Here is a 15563-nt window from a genome sequence, read left to right on the forward strand (position 1 = left end):
CCTTATATTTTCTAGTAATTTCTTTTGGTGGTTAATTGTTAGCAATTGGAAAAAAAAATTAACCTTTTTTTGTTTTTCCAGTGACTGCTTCCTGATATATACTCCACAATTAGATGGAATACAAAAAATACAATGAAGGTCATTGGTTTGGTACAAGGAAATATTTGCAAGACATTATTTGTAGTTTATGATTCATAACAAAACCTATTTTATTTGTGCCTACTAGTATCAGTCTAAGACATAGAAGAAGAATAGATGTCTTTATATATATATAAAGAAGGAACTAACATTGAAAAAAGCTCTATTATCCATTAGATTAGGACGACAGATATTTACTGAATTGTTATTTCAGCTCTCTGCACATTTTTTTTAAAACTACTTATTTTCAACATGAATGCCAAGAGAAAATAACTTAAAGCTTTACAGTACATTGCTTAGTTCACAGTAGGGAAACTGTAACCAATTTTAAGTATATCTTTAGTGTATATAGCTGTACTTCATAATTCATTTTGAAAAATTAGTTGAAATACAACAATCAAATACCAAGTTAATCTTGAATTTTTGAAGATTCAGTAGAAAAAATATGATCTTAATTTTAGTTTCTAGTTTCCTAAATGTCACACAGTGGGTAATATTATATAACATTTCATCAAATCTCTGGTTTATATGAATGTATTTCTCCAATATGGAGTTTAACGCTTTACAGAAGGGCAGGTGCAATTGATTAATATTCATATAATGAACTTCTCTTTTGCTCTGCATCTTTCCTTATCTTCATCTTTATAAAATGAATGGTAGGAACAAACTATTATTCCTAGAGATGTCTCAGCATATTGGTTTTAATCAATACTGGTAGACTACAATTTTACCCATAATTATGTCTTAATGCGGACTAAATATTACTTGCATTCCTGGATTGTAAGAAGGTAATTGATATTTATGCTTTCATTCCTATATTCTCCAGCTGTCATTCTTCCTGCAGATTTTCTTCTATCTGGACAAAAATTTGCAAAGAGGAAAAATAAGACTTGAATGAGCTTCAGACAGACTGAATAATAAAATGCAATGCACATTTACGTGGGTTTTGGAAAATTACACTTTAAAACCATCTCTGAAATTTAAAAAGAAAAACGAATAGGGGTTTTAGGCAAATTACTCCCATTAATGTCATTGGGAATTGTGCAGCTAAGATCCATCTGTACTGGGTAGGTTCTTTTTTTCGGAAAAAATAAATAGCACTATATTGTTAGGAAATATACTACTTTTCGGTAATTGTGGGGGTAGCTGGAATTTTAGGAGCTCACATAAGGGAGAAGATAATAGAATACCCATTAAATACTATCTCTTAGAATCTCCAGTGATAATTCAGTATGCTAAATCATTGCCTCTTGGAGCTCTCTTTCCCCCTTCTTTGCCTACTCAAACGTGGAGCGTTCTCAGATAATTTCAAAATGAATATAAATGCTGAATATGAATACCCTATGAGCTATATGAAGTAAGTATATTCATCTACAGCACCTCATCAACTGCCCTGTGTTATTGCATGTCTTACCTGGTAGGCTGGAAGAAAACATCTTTTGCAGTCTGTGCATGGGAAAGTAATTCTACACTGAATGTCTGAGCATTTAAAGTTTAATGCAAACTATGCACAAATAGCGGTAATTACTTCTGTAAAGTCATTATTTACGTAGCACTCATAGCTTGTCCAATTTAGCTAAGAAGAGCTGTAGCCTGGATTTGTCTACATAGATTGGCTTATACAATCTTCAGTATATGAACTGTTTTGGTCACAGTGGTACGTTTTAATGCAAAAGTATACTCTTCTGCTGCTGCTCAAGCCATGCACTAAGCATTTTAATGATTAAAATGTTATAAAACCAGCAACACCACACAGCAGTATAAAACTAGCAGAACTTTTCTGTCATGTGCTATGAAACTGCTTATAAATTTTATATGTATTTGGTCTGTCTTCAAAGAACAAATATGACGACACCATATTAATGAAGCTATAGTTACACTGTATTTCTGTAAGAGTGAGCTGCCTAAGAAATTTACCCAGAGTAAGCTTCAGTTCTACAGATTTATTTTTTTTTTCCTATTCAACTGAGGCCATTTTTTCTAGGACAGTTGACCTAATGAAGTCCTAATGTTACTGTAATGGGTTACAGCCAATGGAAGAATTCATCCTTAAAGTCAGAATGAAGATTGTATTAGATTCTTTTTTTTTCCATTATGGAAAAATTGCAAAATTTTGGAAATTGGCCTTTCTCTGCTTCAGTAAAATTAAGGAAAAACCATATCTGGCCTTTGACTACTGTTTTGTTGGGCCTGTAGAATTGTTACAGTTCTTCTTGGAGGAGGTCTTACATTGGAAATAATAATAATAATAAAAAAAATTAGAAAACTTTACAGTCCTATTTAAAAGAAATTATTTAGTGAAATCAGAATTCTTGAATTTAAAGATAAGATAAAACCCAAAACTCATTCTCAGCTTCTTTTCAACTGCAACAATTATCAGGGTTTTTACGCCTGACTCTTGGGTGCTTATTTCTCTTGGGAGCTACCTGCAACCTGCTCCATACAGGTCTTTTTACAGTAGGCAGCAGTTTTCGAAAATGTGTCCTTATGAATCATGAACAATCCTACCAGAAGTAATAGTTGATTTGAAAATGCATTAATGTGTCTCTCTCTGCCTATTTTGGAAAAAAAAAAAGTGTTATTTTGTAGAACACAACACATGGTGTGTACATTTGGTGTAAACAATGTTAATGTGTCATTGGCAGGAAGCTACTTCCATTCAGTTGGTACTAAAGAACACTGGGATTTAGACTGTAACTTTAGCCCAGAACAATTGTTTCATCTTATGGACAAAGGCTTTGTTTGCTCTGCTTTACATGGTCCAAGGCTGCCTTTAAGACTAATATGTGCCCTTGCCCCGTCTAGGTGATTTGCTTTTATGTCAGATAGGCCTAGAAAAAAAAAACCTGTGCGTTACTCTCAGTGTAGAACTTTTTCTGTCCATTTTCCACACACAGAAGCACACACTTTTTTGAAGCCTGGTCTAGAGGGAGTTTTCCTTCCAAGTATGCAGGCATAGACAAAATTATTTGTAAGTTTTTCATATCTTTATTTCTTCTCTGCTTGCACTTTGGCTTGCCATGTGCTGCATGCAAAGAGAAACAACTGCTTTATATGCACCATCCTGAGTCTGCCATGATCGTTCTTTGTGCTCCTCAGGGATCTAAATCAGCAAAACAAGAATCAAACCAGCACATTTTTCAGCTCCCCCCGCCCCCAGGGATTGGGCTTTTTTTGTTCTTGTTTTGGTTTTAGTGATACAAATCTCATGTATCTATCTAGGCTTCCCAAATACTGTTGGGTTCCTTTCATATGGGTTCATGAATTCAAGTCTTTGCATCAGATTTTCTCCAGAGGCCTGTAAGACTTATTCTAAGACTATAATATCTAGTAATAACTACTCCTGGGAATGTTATTAAGTCTGAAAACTTCAACAGCTTTATATATTTCCTTATTTTTGCCTAGCAACCTAACTCTACATCTTGTTTCCTTCACACAGTCTTATATTATGCCCTAATCAATACAAGAACAACCTGTAGCATATCATTTTCTCAGAATTTGTTGCTATAAATGGTGTCAATCTTTAAGACTGGGCTGTGAATGCAAAATACCAGTTCAAGAATCCTACTGCAAATATTAAACTAAAAAGCTTTCTGCAGTAAATAGTGTTATGACAAGGGCAACAGAAAAATGGTTCACTTCTTGTGCATTCTTTCTTCCTTACCACAGTAAGCAAGGCCTCGTTTACTGCTGCTTAACATAACATCTTTACAAATGTAAATGTCATTGCCTCTGCTTTTCATACATTTTTAGTTTAAATTGCCATTGTACTGCAGTTGCTAAGTCTGATGAAGTCTGATTCTATGAAATTTCTTTGAAGACAAATGTTCAGCCAAATGGCATTGATCAAATTGGTTCTGAGAATAGTTTACCAGATTGCCTTGTGCTGTATGTGCACCAGTACTCTGTGGCTGTGACCATGCTGCTATTTCACCCATGAACAAAAAGTTTCTCTACAAGTGTAATTCAGACTTCTAATTTAAGTGTTGTGTTAATATAGGTGAATATATTATTGTTCAACTACTTGCTTCTATATGGTTTAACATGATAGAAATAACTATCTTGATATCTCTCTCGATGAAATATTTTCTTTAATAGCAATTATTTCTTTAATTTTCTAGCTCTTATTATTATTAGTTACTATAGAATAACAATGCACCCCTACTACAGAATTAGCATTGAAGGTAATGAACATAAAACTAATTTTCTGCATTTTCACTACATTTTATGGTATGACTAATGATAATTTTTCATTATAAAATGTTAAGCAAATAACTTTGCACTCCTTTTTTCAACAGAGCTTCTGTAATTAGTGGTTTATGTTTATCAAACTATTTAAATTTTTGTCACATATCAAGGACAATCTACCATATGTTTTACACTAATTAGAACTTTGTTTATTTTAAGAATTCCATTAATTCAGCAGCTACTTTTTAAAGAGCCAGCATGGAATAGGAAACTTTGCCTGAGTTTTGCTAAGAAGAAATAAGGTTCCTCTTCTTTATAAGTAGCCTGCTCTGGCAGACAGATATCCAAATCTTCAGCAGATAATTTAGGCAGAGAGAAATGTGAGTTCTAGATACAATACAACTATGTAGTTTGTCTTTTAAAAAACATAGAATTAAGTGGAAGAGAATATACTTCTATGTGCAACATCCGTTGGTTTATAAATATTGACTTTTCTTTCAAAAAGAGAAAAATAAACATAGTGCACATGATACATATTTAAACGGGACTAAGTAATGAGCTTTACTGTTTCTAGCATGGTTAGGGTATTTTGTTAGTCCTAGAATGACATCTGCCTTTACAGATCATCTCTGGTCTTTCTTATAAATAGGTTTGCACTTCTTGGGAATCACTGTATGTCAAGAGTCCCCTCGACCATCATTCTCTACACCTCTTATTGCTGATATGAAGCCATTCTAAATAAGACTTGATACTATGCCAACCGTATTTAATAAACACATAATTTCTGAACAATGATGATGTCAAAGTGTAAGGATATTTTAAGAGATGTGGATAGTATATGTGTGTTCAGACAAAATGAGAAAATAACATCGGAAAAGGAGCATTTACACCTTGGGAAAGCATTTGTGAATATTTAAATCAATTTCTAAGCAGAACCTTTTTTGATATATATTGCAAATAGTTTATGATTTGTAACAATAACAATTTGCGTGGTCAACCACTCATGATCTTTTTTTGATACATAGACATAACAGAAAATTCAGAAGATATGATATTTTCTACCTTTTCATCCACGTTCTTTGATAAATTTACTTTAAATTCAGTCCGTTGGACATACAAGAAAGGCTTCTTTACAGTTCTCATTTGTTCTGCATTGATACATTTCACCAGGCTGATATGATATAATGCAACAGAAACCCACGCAAAGCCATGCAAGTTGTCCAATTAATTTGGTTGGAGACTTCAATTAAAAACTATTTTGCTATGTTGAAGCTGATAAAACTATCCTGGAATGAAAGATGATTTGTTCTATTTACACGTGGCTCCTGGCAATAGGTTATAATATAGTATTGTAGTTAATTTAAATTTTATTTAGATATTTACTATTATGTTACCATGTTAGGTGAAAATATTTTACTTATGTATCATAGTGCAGTACAGTAGAAAAATAACAGAAATATGTGTAAAAGTGGGTCTGTAAAATCCTTCACACCAGTGTTTATACAGAATTAGTATGTTTTTCTTCATACGATGATGTTTGTATATTTACATACTTTCTAATAGTGTATAGGTAGAATTTTTTTATTTTCAGGACAACTAGTGTCAAAACCCTAGTGTGCTGCACAAATGCAGTTGGAAAGAAATGTCATGATAAACAATTGTTTGTTTACCTCTCTTACATTCCAAGACCCTGAGAGGTTTGTTTATTTTTTTGCGTGTTTCCCATCAAGATGAGCAGTTCCTATTTCCCTGAGAATCTGAACTTAATTTTCCTAAGTTATAGGTGCTTATAACAGTTACTGAATAACATAATTGATTATTTCTTAGTATTTTCTACAGAAATTAATTCACATAATTTATCTTTCAATAATGAGGAAGAATTTTTATTTAATGCACTTTCAGTATAAATTTTTCTGCATTTTTTTAACTGTCATGTTTTCTGTTGAGGAGTCTAATACAGAAGGGCTTCTCTAGGCAGAAACTTAATTTCTGACTTGAGAGATGCTACACCCAGTCTAATCACAGGTTAATTTTGAAATAACTTGAGGCTTGTAGAAGTTTCTTTCCGTCTGGATGCTGCTACCAAACATGTTGCTGTCCCAAGAAATATCACACGAAGGCTTATCTGTGATATGGTAAAAGAGTTTTTCCTTATTAGTTTTAATGGAGCTTAAAATTAAAATTTGAGTCTTTTGAGAAAACTAAGCCATGAAAAGCTTAAGCAAAAATCATCAGCTGAAATTTAGAAAATAAAGATATTAGAAAAAATAAGGTCTGAAAAGATATTTTCAGCTAATGCCTCCTTTCCCTGAAACCTTAACACATTCCATTAAAAAAACCAAACACTCTTTTAAATTTTAAAATTTCATCTGAGTGATTTTCTTTCTTTTCCAAGTTTTACCAAGCTTGCTGTACTCTGTTCTCCCTGAAAATTAATTCTCATCCTTTTTACTATTTCTCTACTCCTTTGATACTAATATTTGATTTTTAGTATTGCTTTCCCACAAGGTTCTCTGATCTAGTAATCAATTCTTGGAATAAGTCTTCAGGATCTATTTATTGTAGAAGAAGCAGCAGACATTATAGGCTTTGCAGCTTTGTTGGAAAAAAAAAATCCATTCTTCTGATTTCAAATTAAAGGGAAAAACTAGTGAGTTTTGTGGGACTCAGCAGTGTCCGTGGAGCCTATAAATTGCAGTGTCTGAATACAAACATAACTTGGTTACATTTTTACTCTAAATGGTGGTCTTTGGCTGGTTGGTATTTTAATAAGCACAAACTGCTTATTATGAATGAGATTCCTCTGCATTTACACTGACTTGTTAAAGTCTGTTTCACTTCCTGACTTGGAGAAATTTGAAAACATTCTTTCCTGATAGGTACAGGTTTTGACAGGGTTATTTAAAACAAACAAACAAACAAACAAAAAAAGAAAAGAGTAACTGACTTAGATTTGTAAGATTGCAGTTCAGGGAACAATACAAATATTGCATCATTACCCATATTATTTCATGAAATGTGAAAAGTTGAAAAAATACAGTTCAGTTGTAGATGAGATGGTCTCATTGCTTAAGTTAATGGTACCTCAACATTTCTATGTTCATGTAAATTAGAAAATACTTTTGCATTATTGATTACAACTTTTTTCTTCAAATAAGTTTCAAATTTCCTTGGTAGAGTTTAACCAGCTATGTGACTTCACAGATTTAGTTTCAGGTGATATTTTTTTATGTTACTCAAAGATAGCTCATATTCTGAAATTATTTGAACAGTAACTGAGCAAAACACTATCAAAAGATATACTATTAAAAGACATATCTATTGACATAGAAGTATTAACTTCTTTCTGTAAATTTATGTGTCTGGATGCATTTAAGACTAAATGAACCTGTTATGAACACAGTAAAAACAAATTCTTGGTATATATAGATAAAATAAACCACTGCAATTTGTACTGAAAGGTAATCAACACACTCTCTTTGTTATCAATTGGTTATAACACGTTAAAAATATCTCTTAGAAATTGCAACAAAAGGAAAAAGTTATCTAGTTTCCTCTTTTTGTTAAAATTATAAAAGAAAAATCTATCTTATAAAAGGAAATAAATTTAGAAGAGTTTTGCATTTAGCCTATTCCTAATGCTATTTTTACTGCCATAAACTTATAAACCAGTAAATATTTGAAAAATTGCAGTACCCAAAACAAAGAGCATAATTTTGAGCAAATGTTGTGTAAAATCAAGGTTTGAAATTTTGGGGACAGATTATTGCCTTGAATAAATTCTCATTCTTCAAAATTATGCCAAGTTTTACAGGGACTCGTGCAGTTGAACTTTGAGCATCTCTCACGATAGAGGTAAAGTGACAGAGACTGAGTGGCCTCTTTGGATAATGTGTTCCAGCACTTAATCAAAGTCATTGTGAAAAAACAAATATGTGAAAAACAGTGGAGGAGTTTAAAAATAGTGTGCTGATTTCACCTTTGAGCAGGAAGGAGGATGAACTAGACTGTCTCATTTGGATCTGTATGTCTATGATTTTATGATTTTTGTGATAACTGATTCTGCAAATAATATATTTTTCTGCTTTTAATTGCAGCAGGAAAAGAATCAGGAAAGCTCAAGAAATAAAGGTAAGTGACAATTATTCTAAAAATGGGGCCATTCTTGTAATTATCACAAATCTAATATTCATTATTGGTAAAAAATATCCAGGTGGTTTGTTTGCTGAGTATTTTGGTATTTGAAATGACAAAAATATATCCAGGAAATAGGTTGAAATGTAGAAAGTATGTGTATTAGCTACTGTTTTTAGAACTCTGAGATGAACAAGGCTGACTGCTATAGTCTGGGTGGGATAAGCTGCACGCTTAACTTCTCACTAAGTTTGTCCCTGCCTATGGATGCTTATTATACTTCAATAAAACATCAGTACCATCAATTTAGCTTCTTCCTTTCCATTCAGTAAATCTGTAATTGGATGTGATTCCAGTTTATGTACAAATTAATCATTTCCTTAATAGGTTGCCTTGCAACATGACAGTTGTGGGTGTTTTTTGCTTACAAAATATTTTCACTGAACCTTACTCAGTGCCAGTGACTAAGTACTATGTGAAATAGAATATCTGGGTTAAAAAAAACAGCCTTGTTTTGAGAAAATTAGGACTTCAGAAAACCAAATTATGGATTTCATGCTTGTTTTTCTAATATAAAGTCTGTTAAGAGACAGAACAGTGAAATCTCTCAGTTAAAATTTTGGTAAGCAAACAATGAAAGACAAAATTGCCAATAGTGGCAAAGATTGTTCTCTTCATATTTTACTTCTTTATAGAGGTAGGTTATGAGATACTTTAAAACGGAAAACAGAGGGAAGGTAGGAGAAAGAACACCAGTTACATGCTACAAAGAGAGGAGGGAATTAAGTGACAAACTAACCCATATCTTTTGTATTGCCTTAGGAAGCCATGTGTAACCATATCACTGGAGTTAACTGTTCTTTATTCAGTTATTTATGTACCGCAGTACCCATTTATCTCAATTGCCTTTTTATCCCCTCATGCTAAGGCTAGACACAAGCATCAAAAGACAAACTAAAGCTGATGGTTAATTGGAGTTGTGTCAGGACAACTACATTGTTCGTGATGATATGATAATTTACATCATCTGCAGGACCTATGGTCCTTCACTTGAAGAGTTTGCATGGGAAAAATAACTGAACCAAAAAATCCTCTTCAACCAATTTGTGATTTATAAATTTCTTTTCTTAGGAAATACAATATAAAGTTGAATCATCTCTACAAGTAGTGACTGTATCCATGATGTATTATTCAAAAATCTTTCATGTGTTATGACTTAATACAAATTATAAAAAAGATTGTGAAAACACAGATGAGATTACAGAAGTAAGATATTTGCTCTAAACTTAAGTATTCACAATTAGAAACTTTAAGCATTTATTTATAGAGAAGGATCCTGAAATGGGCCACTTTCTTGTTTTTCATGATTTATTTCAGTTATATTATGATGTTTGACAGTCTTTTTCCCCCACCCCACCCCATTCTGTTGCCAGGTAGTCATTATGGTACATATGTGAGGGATAAGTAAAAGTAGGAATAAACTAATGACCTAGGTGGGAGTGCCTATCATATTCATTAGCTGTTAGTCTAGTCAGCTAATCACAGAAACAATTTTCAAAGGCTTATAAAATATCACCCACAACTACATCCAAAGGAAAGCAGTAAACTCTACTTGAAGGAAGATATCCATTGTCTCCAAACAGGCAGTGAAATTGGTGCACCACTGCACAAAGTTTATTGTGATTCTATATGTAGGATCTCTTGTGGAAATTTTCAACCTACTAAACTTCCTGCATGATATGCATGTCTCTGCCTAAACTGGCAATTCAACTTAGAAGGTTTTAGTGGTCTGGAAGACTATTCATGCACGGAGTAGGCTTTGTAACATAAGTCTATATCTATATATACAGATATACTTTATTCTGTAATGCTTTTTTTGGCTGCTTTTACAATTGCAGGTTTTTTGGTGTTCTCTTTTCTTATTCTTTAAATGATTTTGGGTTTTTTTGTTCACGTGCTCTTTCTCCATGTCACTGCAAATTTTCAAAAATATATTTTTATTTAACTTGTAACTTACAGTAGGTAGCATCTTTAAACTCTTTCTGCTTAAAATACTGGTTGATGTGGGTGAAACAAGACTATGTGTTTCAGCATAAACATTCTTGTGTTGGCAATGAACAACTACACTTCACAAGCAATATCTGAAGGTTTTGTTCTCTGCATGTGTTTTTGTGAGATACCTGAATTATCCTCAGATTCTCAGGACAAGGTTCTAACAGTACTCCTTACACTCTGCATATTGCAGCCACTCTATGTGGTAGAAGAACTAAATGTTTTCTGTGGTTCCTTTACTGCTCTGGCACTTTCAGAAAAAGTTCTGTCTTCTTAATTCAGAGGAAAATTACAGCTCGTCCCTACCTAGTGAGACACTGGAGTCTCCGTTGTGCCTCGTAACTTCCATTGATGTCAGTATTTCAGTGTCTAATTTTTATTAATAATTTCATTACATTATATTTTTATAAGAGGAGAGGATGTTGCAGCATAATGGAGTTGAATACTTTTTGACTTCAGTGGGATCAACATATTAGTAACAAGGACCATTCTGTAGCTTATATTTTGAATGCCAGTAATTTTTCGTTTTACTTTATTTATATTATAAGAAAAACCTGATTACTATTCATATTTTAGTAAGGATGTTCTTATTTTCCTGTAGAGTTTGTTTATTCTCCTGACATTTTTCTGACTTGCTTGTTTTTCCCATCTGTTACTTCTGCTGTCAGCCTCTAAGTCAGTCACACCAGAGGAGAAGCCAGTACTCAAACATACCCTGTTCTGACAGTAACCCCATCTCTCTCTGATCTGCGATATTCCTTTTCTTGTTTTATTTAAAAGGTAACAGATCTTTTTGTATACTTTTTGAGGAAAGCAACACTGCTTTTATGTAAAATAATGTTAACATTTTAGAATTTTAGTGTATGTTGGTAAACTTCCTTCTGAGAATTTTTTGTGCATGAAAATGATTATCACCAGTGCAAAACACAAATGAGATTAGTTTCATAACACTTCTGTAATATGAAAGAAATACCAAGGCAAATAGTCACTAACTAAACTTTGCTGAATTTTACTTGCTGGCTTGGAATCACAGTTTGACCTTCCTTACCTCTCCTTTCCAGTGTTAGCTCCTTCAGACAAAAAAAATCCATTTTATTCCAAACCTATAGTGAAAGATAAAATAGATATTTTTGTAATGAATTGAAAAGATCAGAAATGGTGTTACATTTCAGCAACGCAAAAAATTTTCTTCACAGCCTATGCTTGACTTTGGAGACATTCATGTACTTTTAGTAAAGAACATTACGAACTTTAAAGTGGAAATGCTTTCTAACAATTTTATTCTAAAAACCTTTTATTTCTGAGGTACCAGAAGGTTGACTAGTGAAATAAATCAACTATTTGCCAAACTTGAAAGGCATCTCTATTCCTTTGATCAGAAAAAGCATTAGCACCCAGGAAACAACAAGCTGCAAAAAGCATTTCAGATGATCAGTTCCTAAACTCAGTCATAGTTTGAATTACAGCACAATACTTTTATTTTTTGAGAATTTAGAAGTCAATTTCAGTATAGATAAGCAGTTTGTAATATACATTTCCAAAGAAACCCAGCAAATCAGAGAAAACAAATTCTGATTTTCTGCTGAGAGTAACGTGATTGTTTTGCTGATATTGAAGAATGATATGATACTGCACACAAGTTGTGTAACATTAGCTATTTATTTCAATAACATAAAGAACACTCACTGAAAGATATAAAAAGTGCTCCACCTAAGATTTGGAAAAGATGCACTTTTAATGGCATTTTCAAAATGTGCATGCAAATAATTTTAATGATAGTAACTCAAAGACTTTTACATTAGTTAAGTGCACTTCAGATACTGACTGTATAGTATGCTGCTAAAATATTTGTGAGCTACTATTGATCTGAGTTTAAATGGCACTAACACTCAAAACTAATTACAAGTTGAGTTTCTAATTGTGCTTAATACTTCTCATTTTATCCTTACCTTAGTAATCAGAATGTAAAACCATTGTTGACTCACAGATCAGTTTCAAAAACATAATTCTCTGTGATTATGAACATATTGCCAGACTTTTCTAATATCATTAACAAACATCTGTTCCTTTTATAATCTTTAGCTACCAAAACTAAAGGGGAAACCATATGGGCATCTATTGCATATCTTGTTTTTTACTCCTTAAAAAGTTAGCATACCTGCACTTGTGGCCCTGTCTGGGATTCCAGATTGGTGTAATCTTTTTCTATACAGTGATAAATGTAAGACAAGAAGGAGTAAGAAAAGCTTAAGATAGTTCAATATTGAAAGAATTTAAAGGACAAAACCAGTAAGGCCTTAATTAAAGCAATAACTTGTAAAAATGAAATTGTATCTGGAGATAGTCTCAAATGCCAGTGGGTGAACAAACAGATCTATCCTTCAATATATCTTATTATTTTTGATGACAGACAAAGCTATGCACGTTCTGATGTAGAATACATGACATCAACATCCTTTGTCATTTTAAACCAATTAACTGTGACAAAAAACCCACATTATTACTTTCTGTAATGTATCCAGTGACTTATTATGTTTGCTAAATTAAATTATTCTAAATTTGTATTTCACTAGTCATGTATTAATTGCATATTGTTAGAATATGAACTAGAATCCTCCTGGACTGAATTGATTAATGTCTTATTTTGTTACATTGCAATAACCCATCTCTACAAGAGCAGTACATTTCAGAAAGAAAATGTAGTATTTTAGAGAATATGTGTAACAGCAGGTAAGTTAGTAAATATTTGTTCAAGAATGTTGTTTTCACTGAAATGCAGCTACTAAACACTCTGACCTACAGTGTTCTTTGAAGTTTTTTTCTTTGTCATTATGTTCCAACTTACCTGAGTGAATAAATGTTCGGGAGCTGCTATGAGGTTTGTTTGAATTAAGTGTGCCAAATGCTATCCCCTTTAGCTGTTTCAGTCCCCTCTGAAGCCTAGTCAACCAAAACTCAAAATCTCTTTTGTCACTTCAGAATTAAGTGACATAAGCCATACTATAAGCCATAAGAAATACAGTTCTGTTTTCCATCTGAACCGTTCACATTTCCTTTTTCTTTTCATGCTCTTACAAAAGAATTACAGACAAAATGTTGCAGGGTTTATTTTGGTGGGTTTTGGGTTTTTGGTGTTTTTTTTTTTTTTTTTTTTTTTTTTTTTTTTTTTTTTTTTTTTTTTTTTTTTTTTTTTTTTTTTTTTTTTTTTTTTTTTTTTTTTTTTTTTAAATTTATTCTTATCTTGGAATGGCTTTAGCCGTGACATTTATGAAAATTCCTTTTATTTTGCCCCCTAGTTTCTGATTTAATTCAGTCAGATTATGAAATGCATTGAAAAGAAACAAACTTCCTTATGTGGGAAAATATTTTTAATACAGCAATTAATCTTACAATATTATATTTGAACAGACCTGAAGCTCATTGTGAGAAAGTAAAGTATGTGGGTCAGAGTGTCAGATGTCAGTTCCAGATAATATCTTTGATAACAATGTGATTACCTAGACATAGAGAGTATACATTAGGAGCAAGGTCTGTGTGGTACTCTACAGCTTTGTGAAAGGTTATCTTATTTCTTTTAAACAAAGCATTATTGGATGACACTGTATTCCAGTTTTGATATCTATCTGTAAACACAGCACAGTATTTGTACAGTAATATAGTCAGACTTGCTATCACTGTAATGCCATAGAGATAAACAGTGTAAACCACACAAATATATTTGACCCTTCAGTTGCTGTCTTGAGGTAAATATATTTTATCTTAGTCAAGAAAGTAATTAAAAGTGCTCAAGTAATATCAAGGGAATACAACATGGTGCAAATATTTTACAGAATTGCTGCATTTAGCTTCCAGACATTCCATAAACTCCACATATGTGTTCCATAACAGTGAAAAATTATCTGCAGTTTTGGTATGGTAGTGTCAAGGAAAGAACAGCATCCTATAGAATTTCTTGAGTATTATGCTACACATTATGTCCACATTTTGGCGTAGGAGTTATTTCCAGCTTTAGGTTGGTTGGCTCCAAAGTTTCTAAATTAATTTTTGCTACAAGCAAATATATATACTAAAGGAATAGTAACTAAAACCTAAAAGAGCCAGAATGAGTCTGAAAGGTTTTTGTAAATTACACAAAAATTCACAGCTGTCTGTGTATATTCAAAAGACGAATTGGAATAACAAGAGATGTCTGTAACTTTTCTTAGATTCACTTGTCCATTATTTCTGCCACTAATTAGAACTACTTAAGGGGTTCACACATAATCTCATTACCACTACAGAGACAAATATTGATCTTTATTACATATGTATTGTATATATAATGAAAAGGGAGAAAATATGAAGGCAAATATGTTCTACAACTGTGTTTTGGTGCATTCAAAAAAGGATGGGATTCATGTGAGATGTGTTTGACTTATAGCAGCTTTAGGAATTATACATACCAAGAATTTCTTTCTTTGGATTTTCTTCATGGCAGAGAAATGGACATCTGACTTTATTTTTTGTTCTCATATGTATGGCCCATGTCAAAATTCCAGGCAAGAACTCTTCTGAAAAAAGGTATATCTATACTAAAAAGAGATATAATCATTATTTTTCTGTGTAGTAGAATAGTAGAGGTAACATAAGGGATCTAGTATTTTTTACAAATTCATCTGTGTCCTCCTAAAATTTAGGTTACATGCTGTTAAATTGTTAAATCTGCTTCAAAGTGGATGTTGTAAACATGAATAGAGAGAATAAATTCGGAAGTATTCATGAAGTTTCTCTCTGTAATGCACAGACACTTCATTTGAACAGATACAGCAGAGAAGACATTCAGCAGTGGGAGGGTAGTGCTAAATACTGTCTGGAATACATATTCATTCCTATTAAGACTTATGTAGCTTTAAAGAAGTAACTCAGAAGATGAATTTTTATTTAAATTCAAAAATAAATGTGTTAGTAGTCTGATTTTTAATACTGTGTGACCCACAAAAGATTTTGAATAGCAGTAGTTTGATTTTTTTTTATGTATTTTTTTAAAAGTTTCCATGTAGCTACTGTTAACC

At 32.4% G+C, this 15563-nt stretch overlaps 1 protein-coding gene across 1 annotated transcript in view; it reads left to right on the plus strand.

Moving 5' to 3' along the window:
• FSTL5 (follistatin like 5) overlaps positions 1-15563 on the plus strand; it is a gene marked incomplete at its 3' end in the record, with an annotated part of 66126 nt that overhangs the window by 18302 nt on the left and 32261 nt on the right. The window contains exon 3 of the mRNA XM_027883915.1: positions 8424-8457. Within this exon, the coding sequence (XP_027739716.1) occupies positions 8424-8457 (34 nt within the window). The remainder of the gene's footprint in view (positions 1-8423; positions 8458-15563) is intronic.

Source organism: Empidonax traillii, unplaced genomic scaffold (assembly GCF_003031625.1).
Source record: "Empidonax traillii isolate 1590-97213 ecotype Southwest subspecies unplaced genomic scaffold, ASM303162v1 scaffold137:size1056949, whole genome shotgun sequence".
NCBI classification, from domain to species: domain Eukaryota; kingdom Metazoa; phylum Chordata; class Aves; order Passeriformes; family Tyrannidae; genus Empidonax; species Empidonax traillii.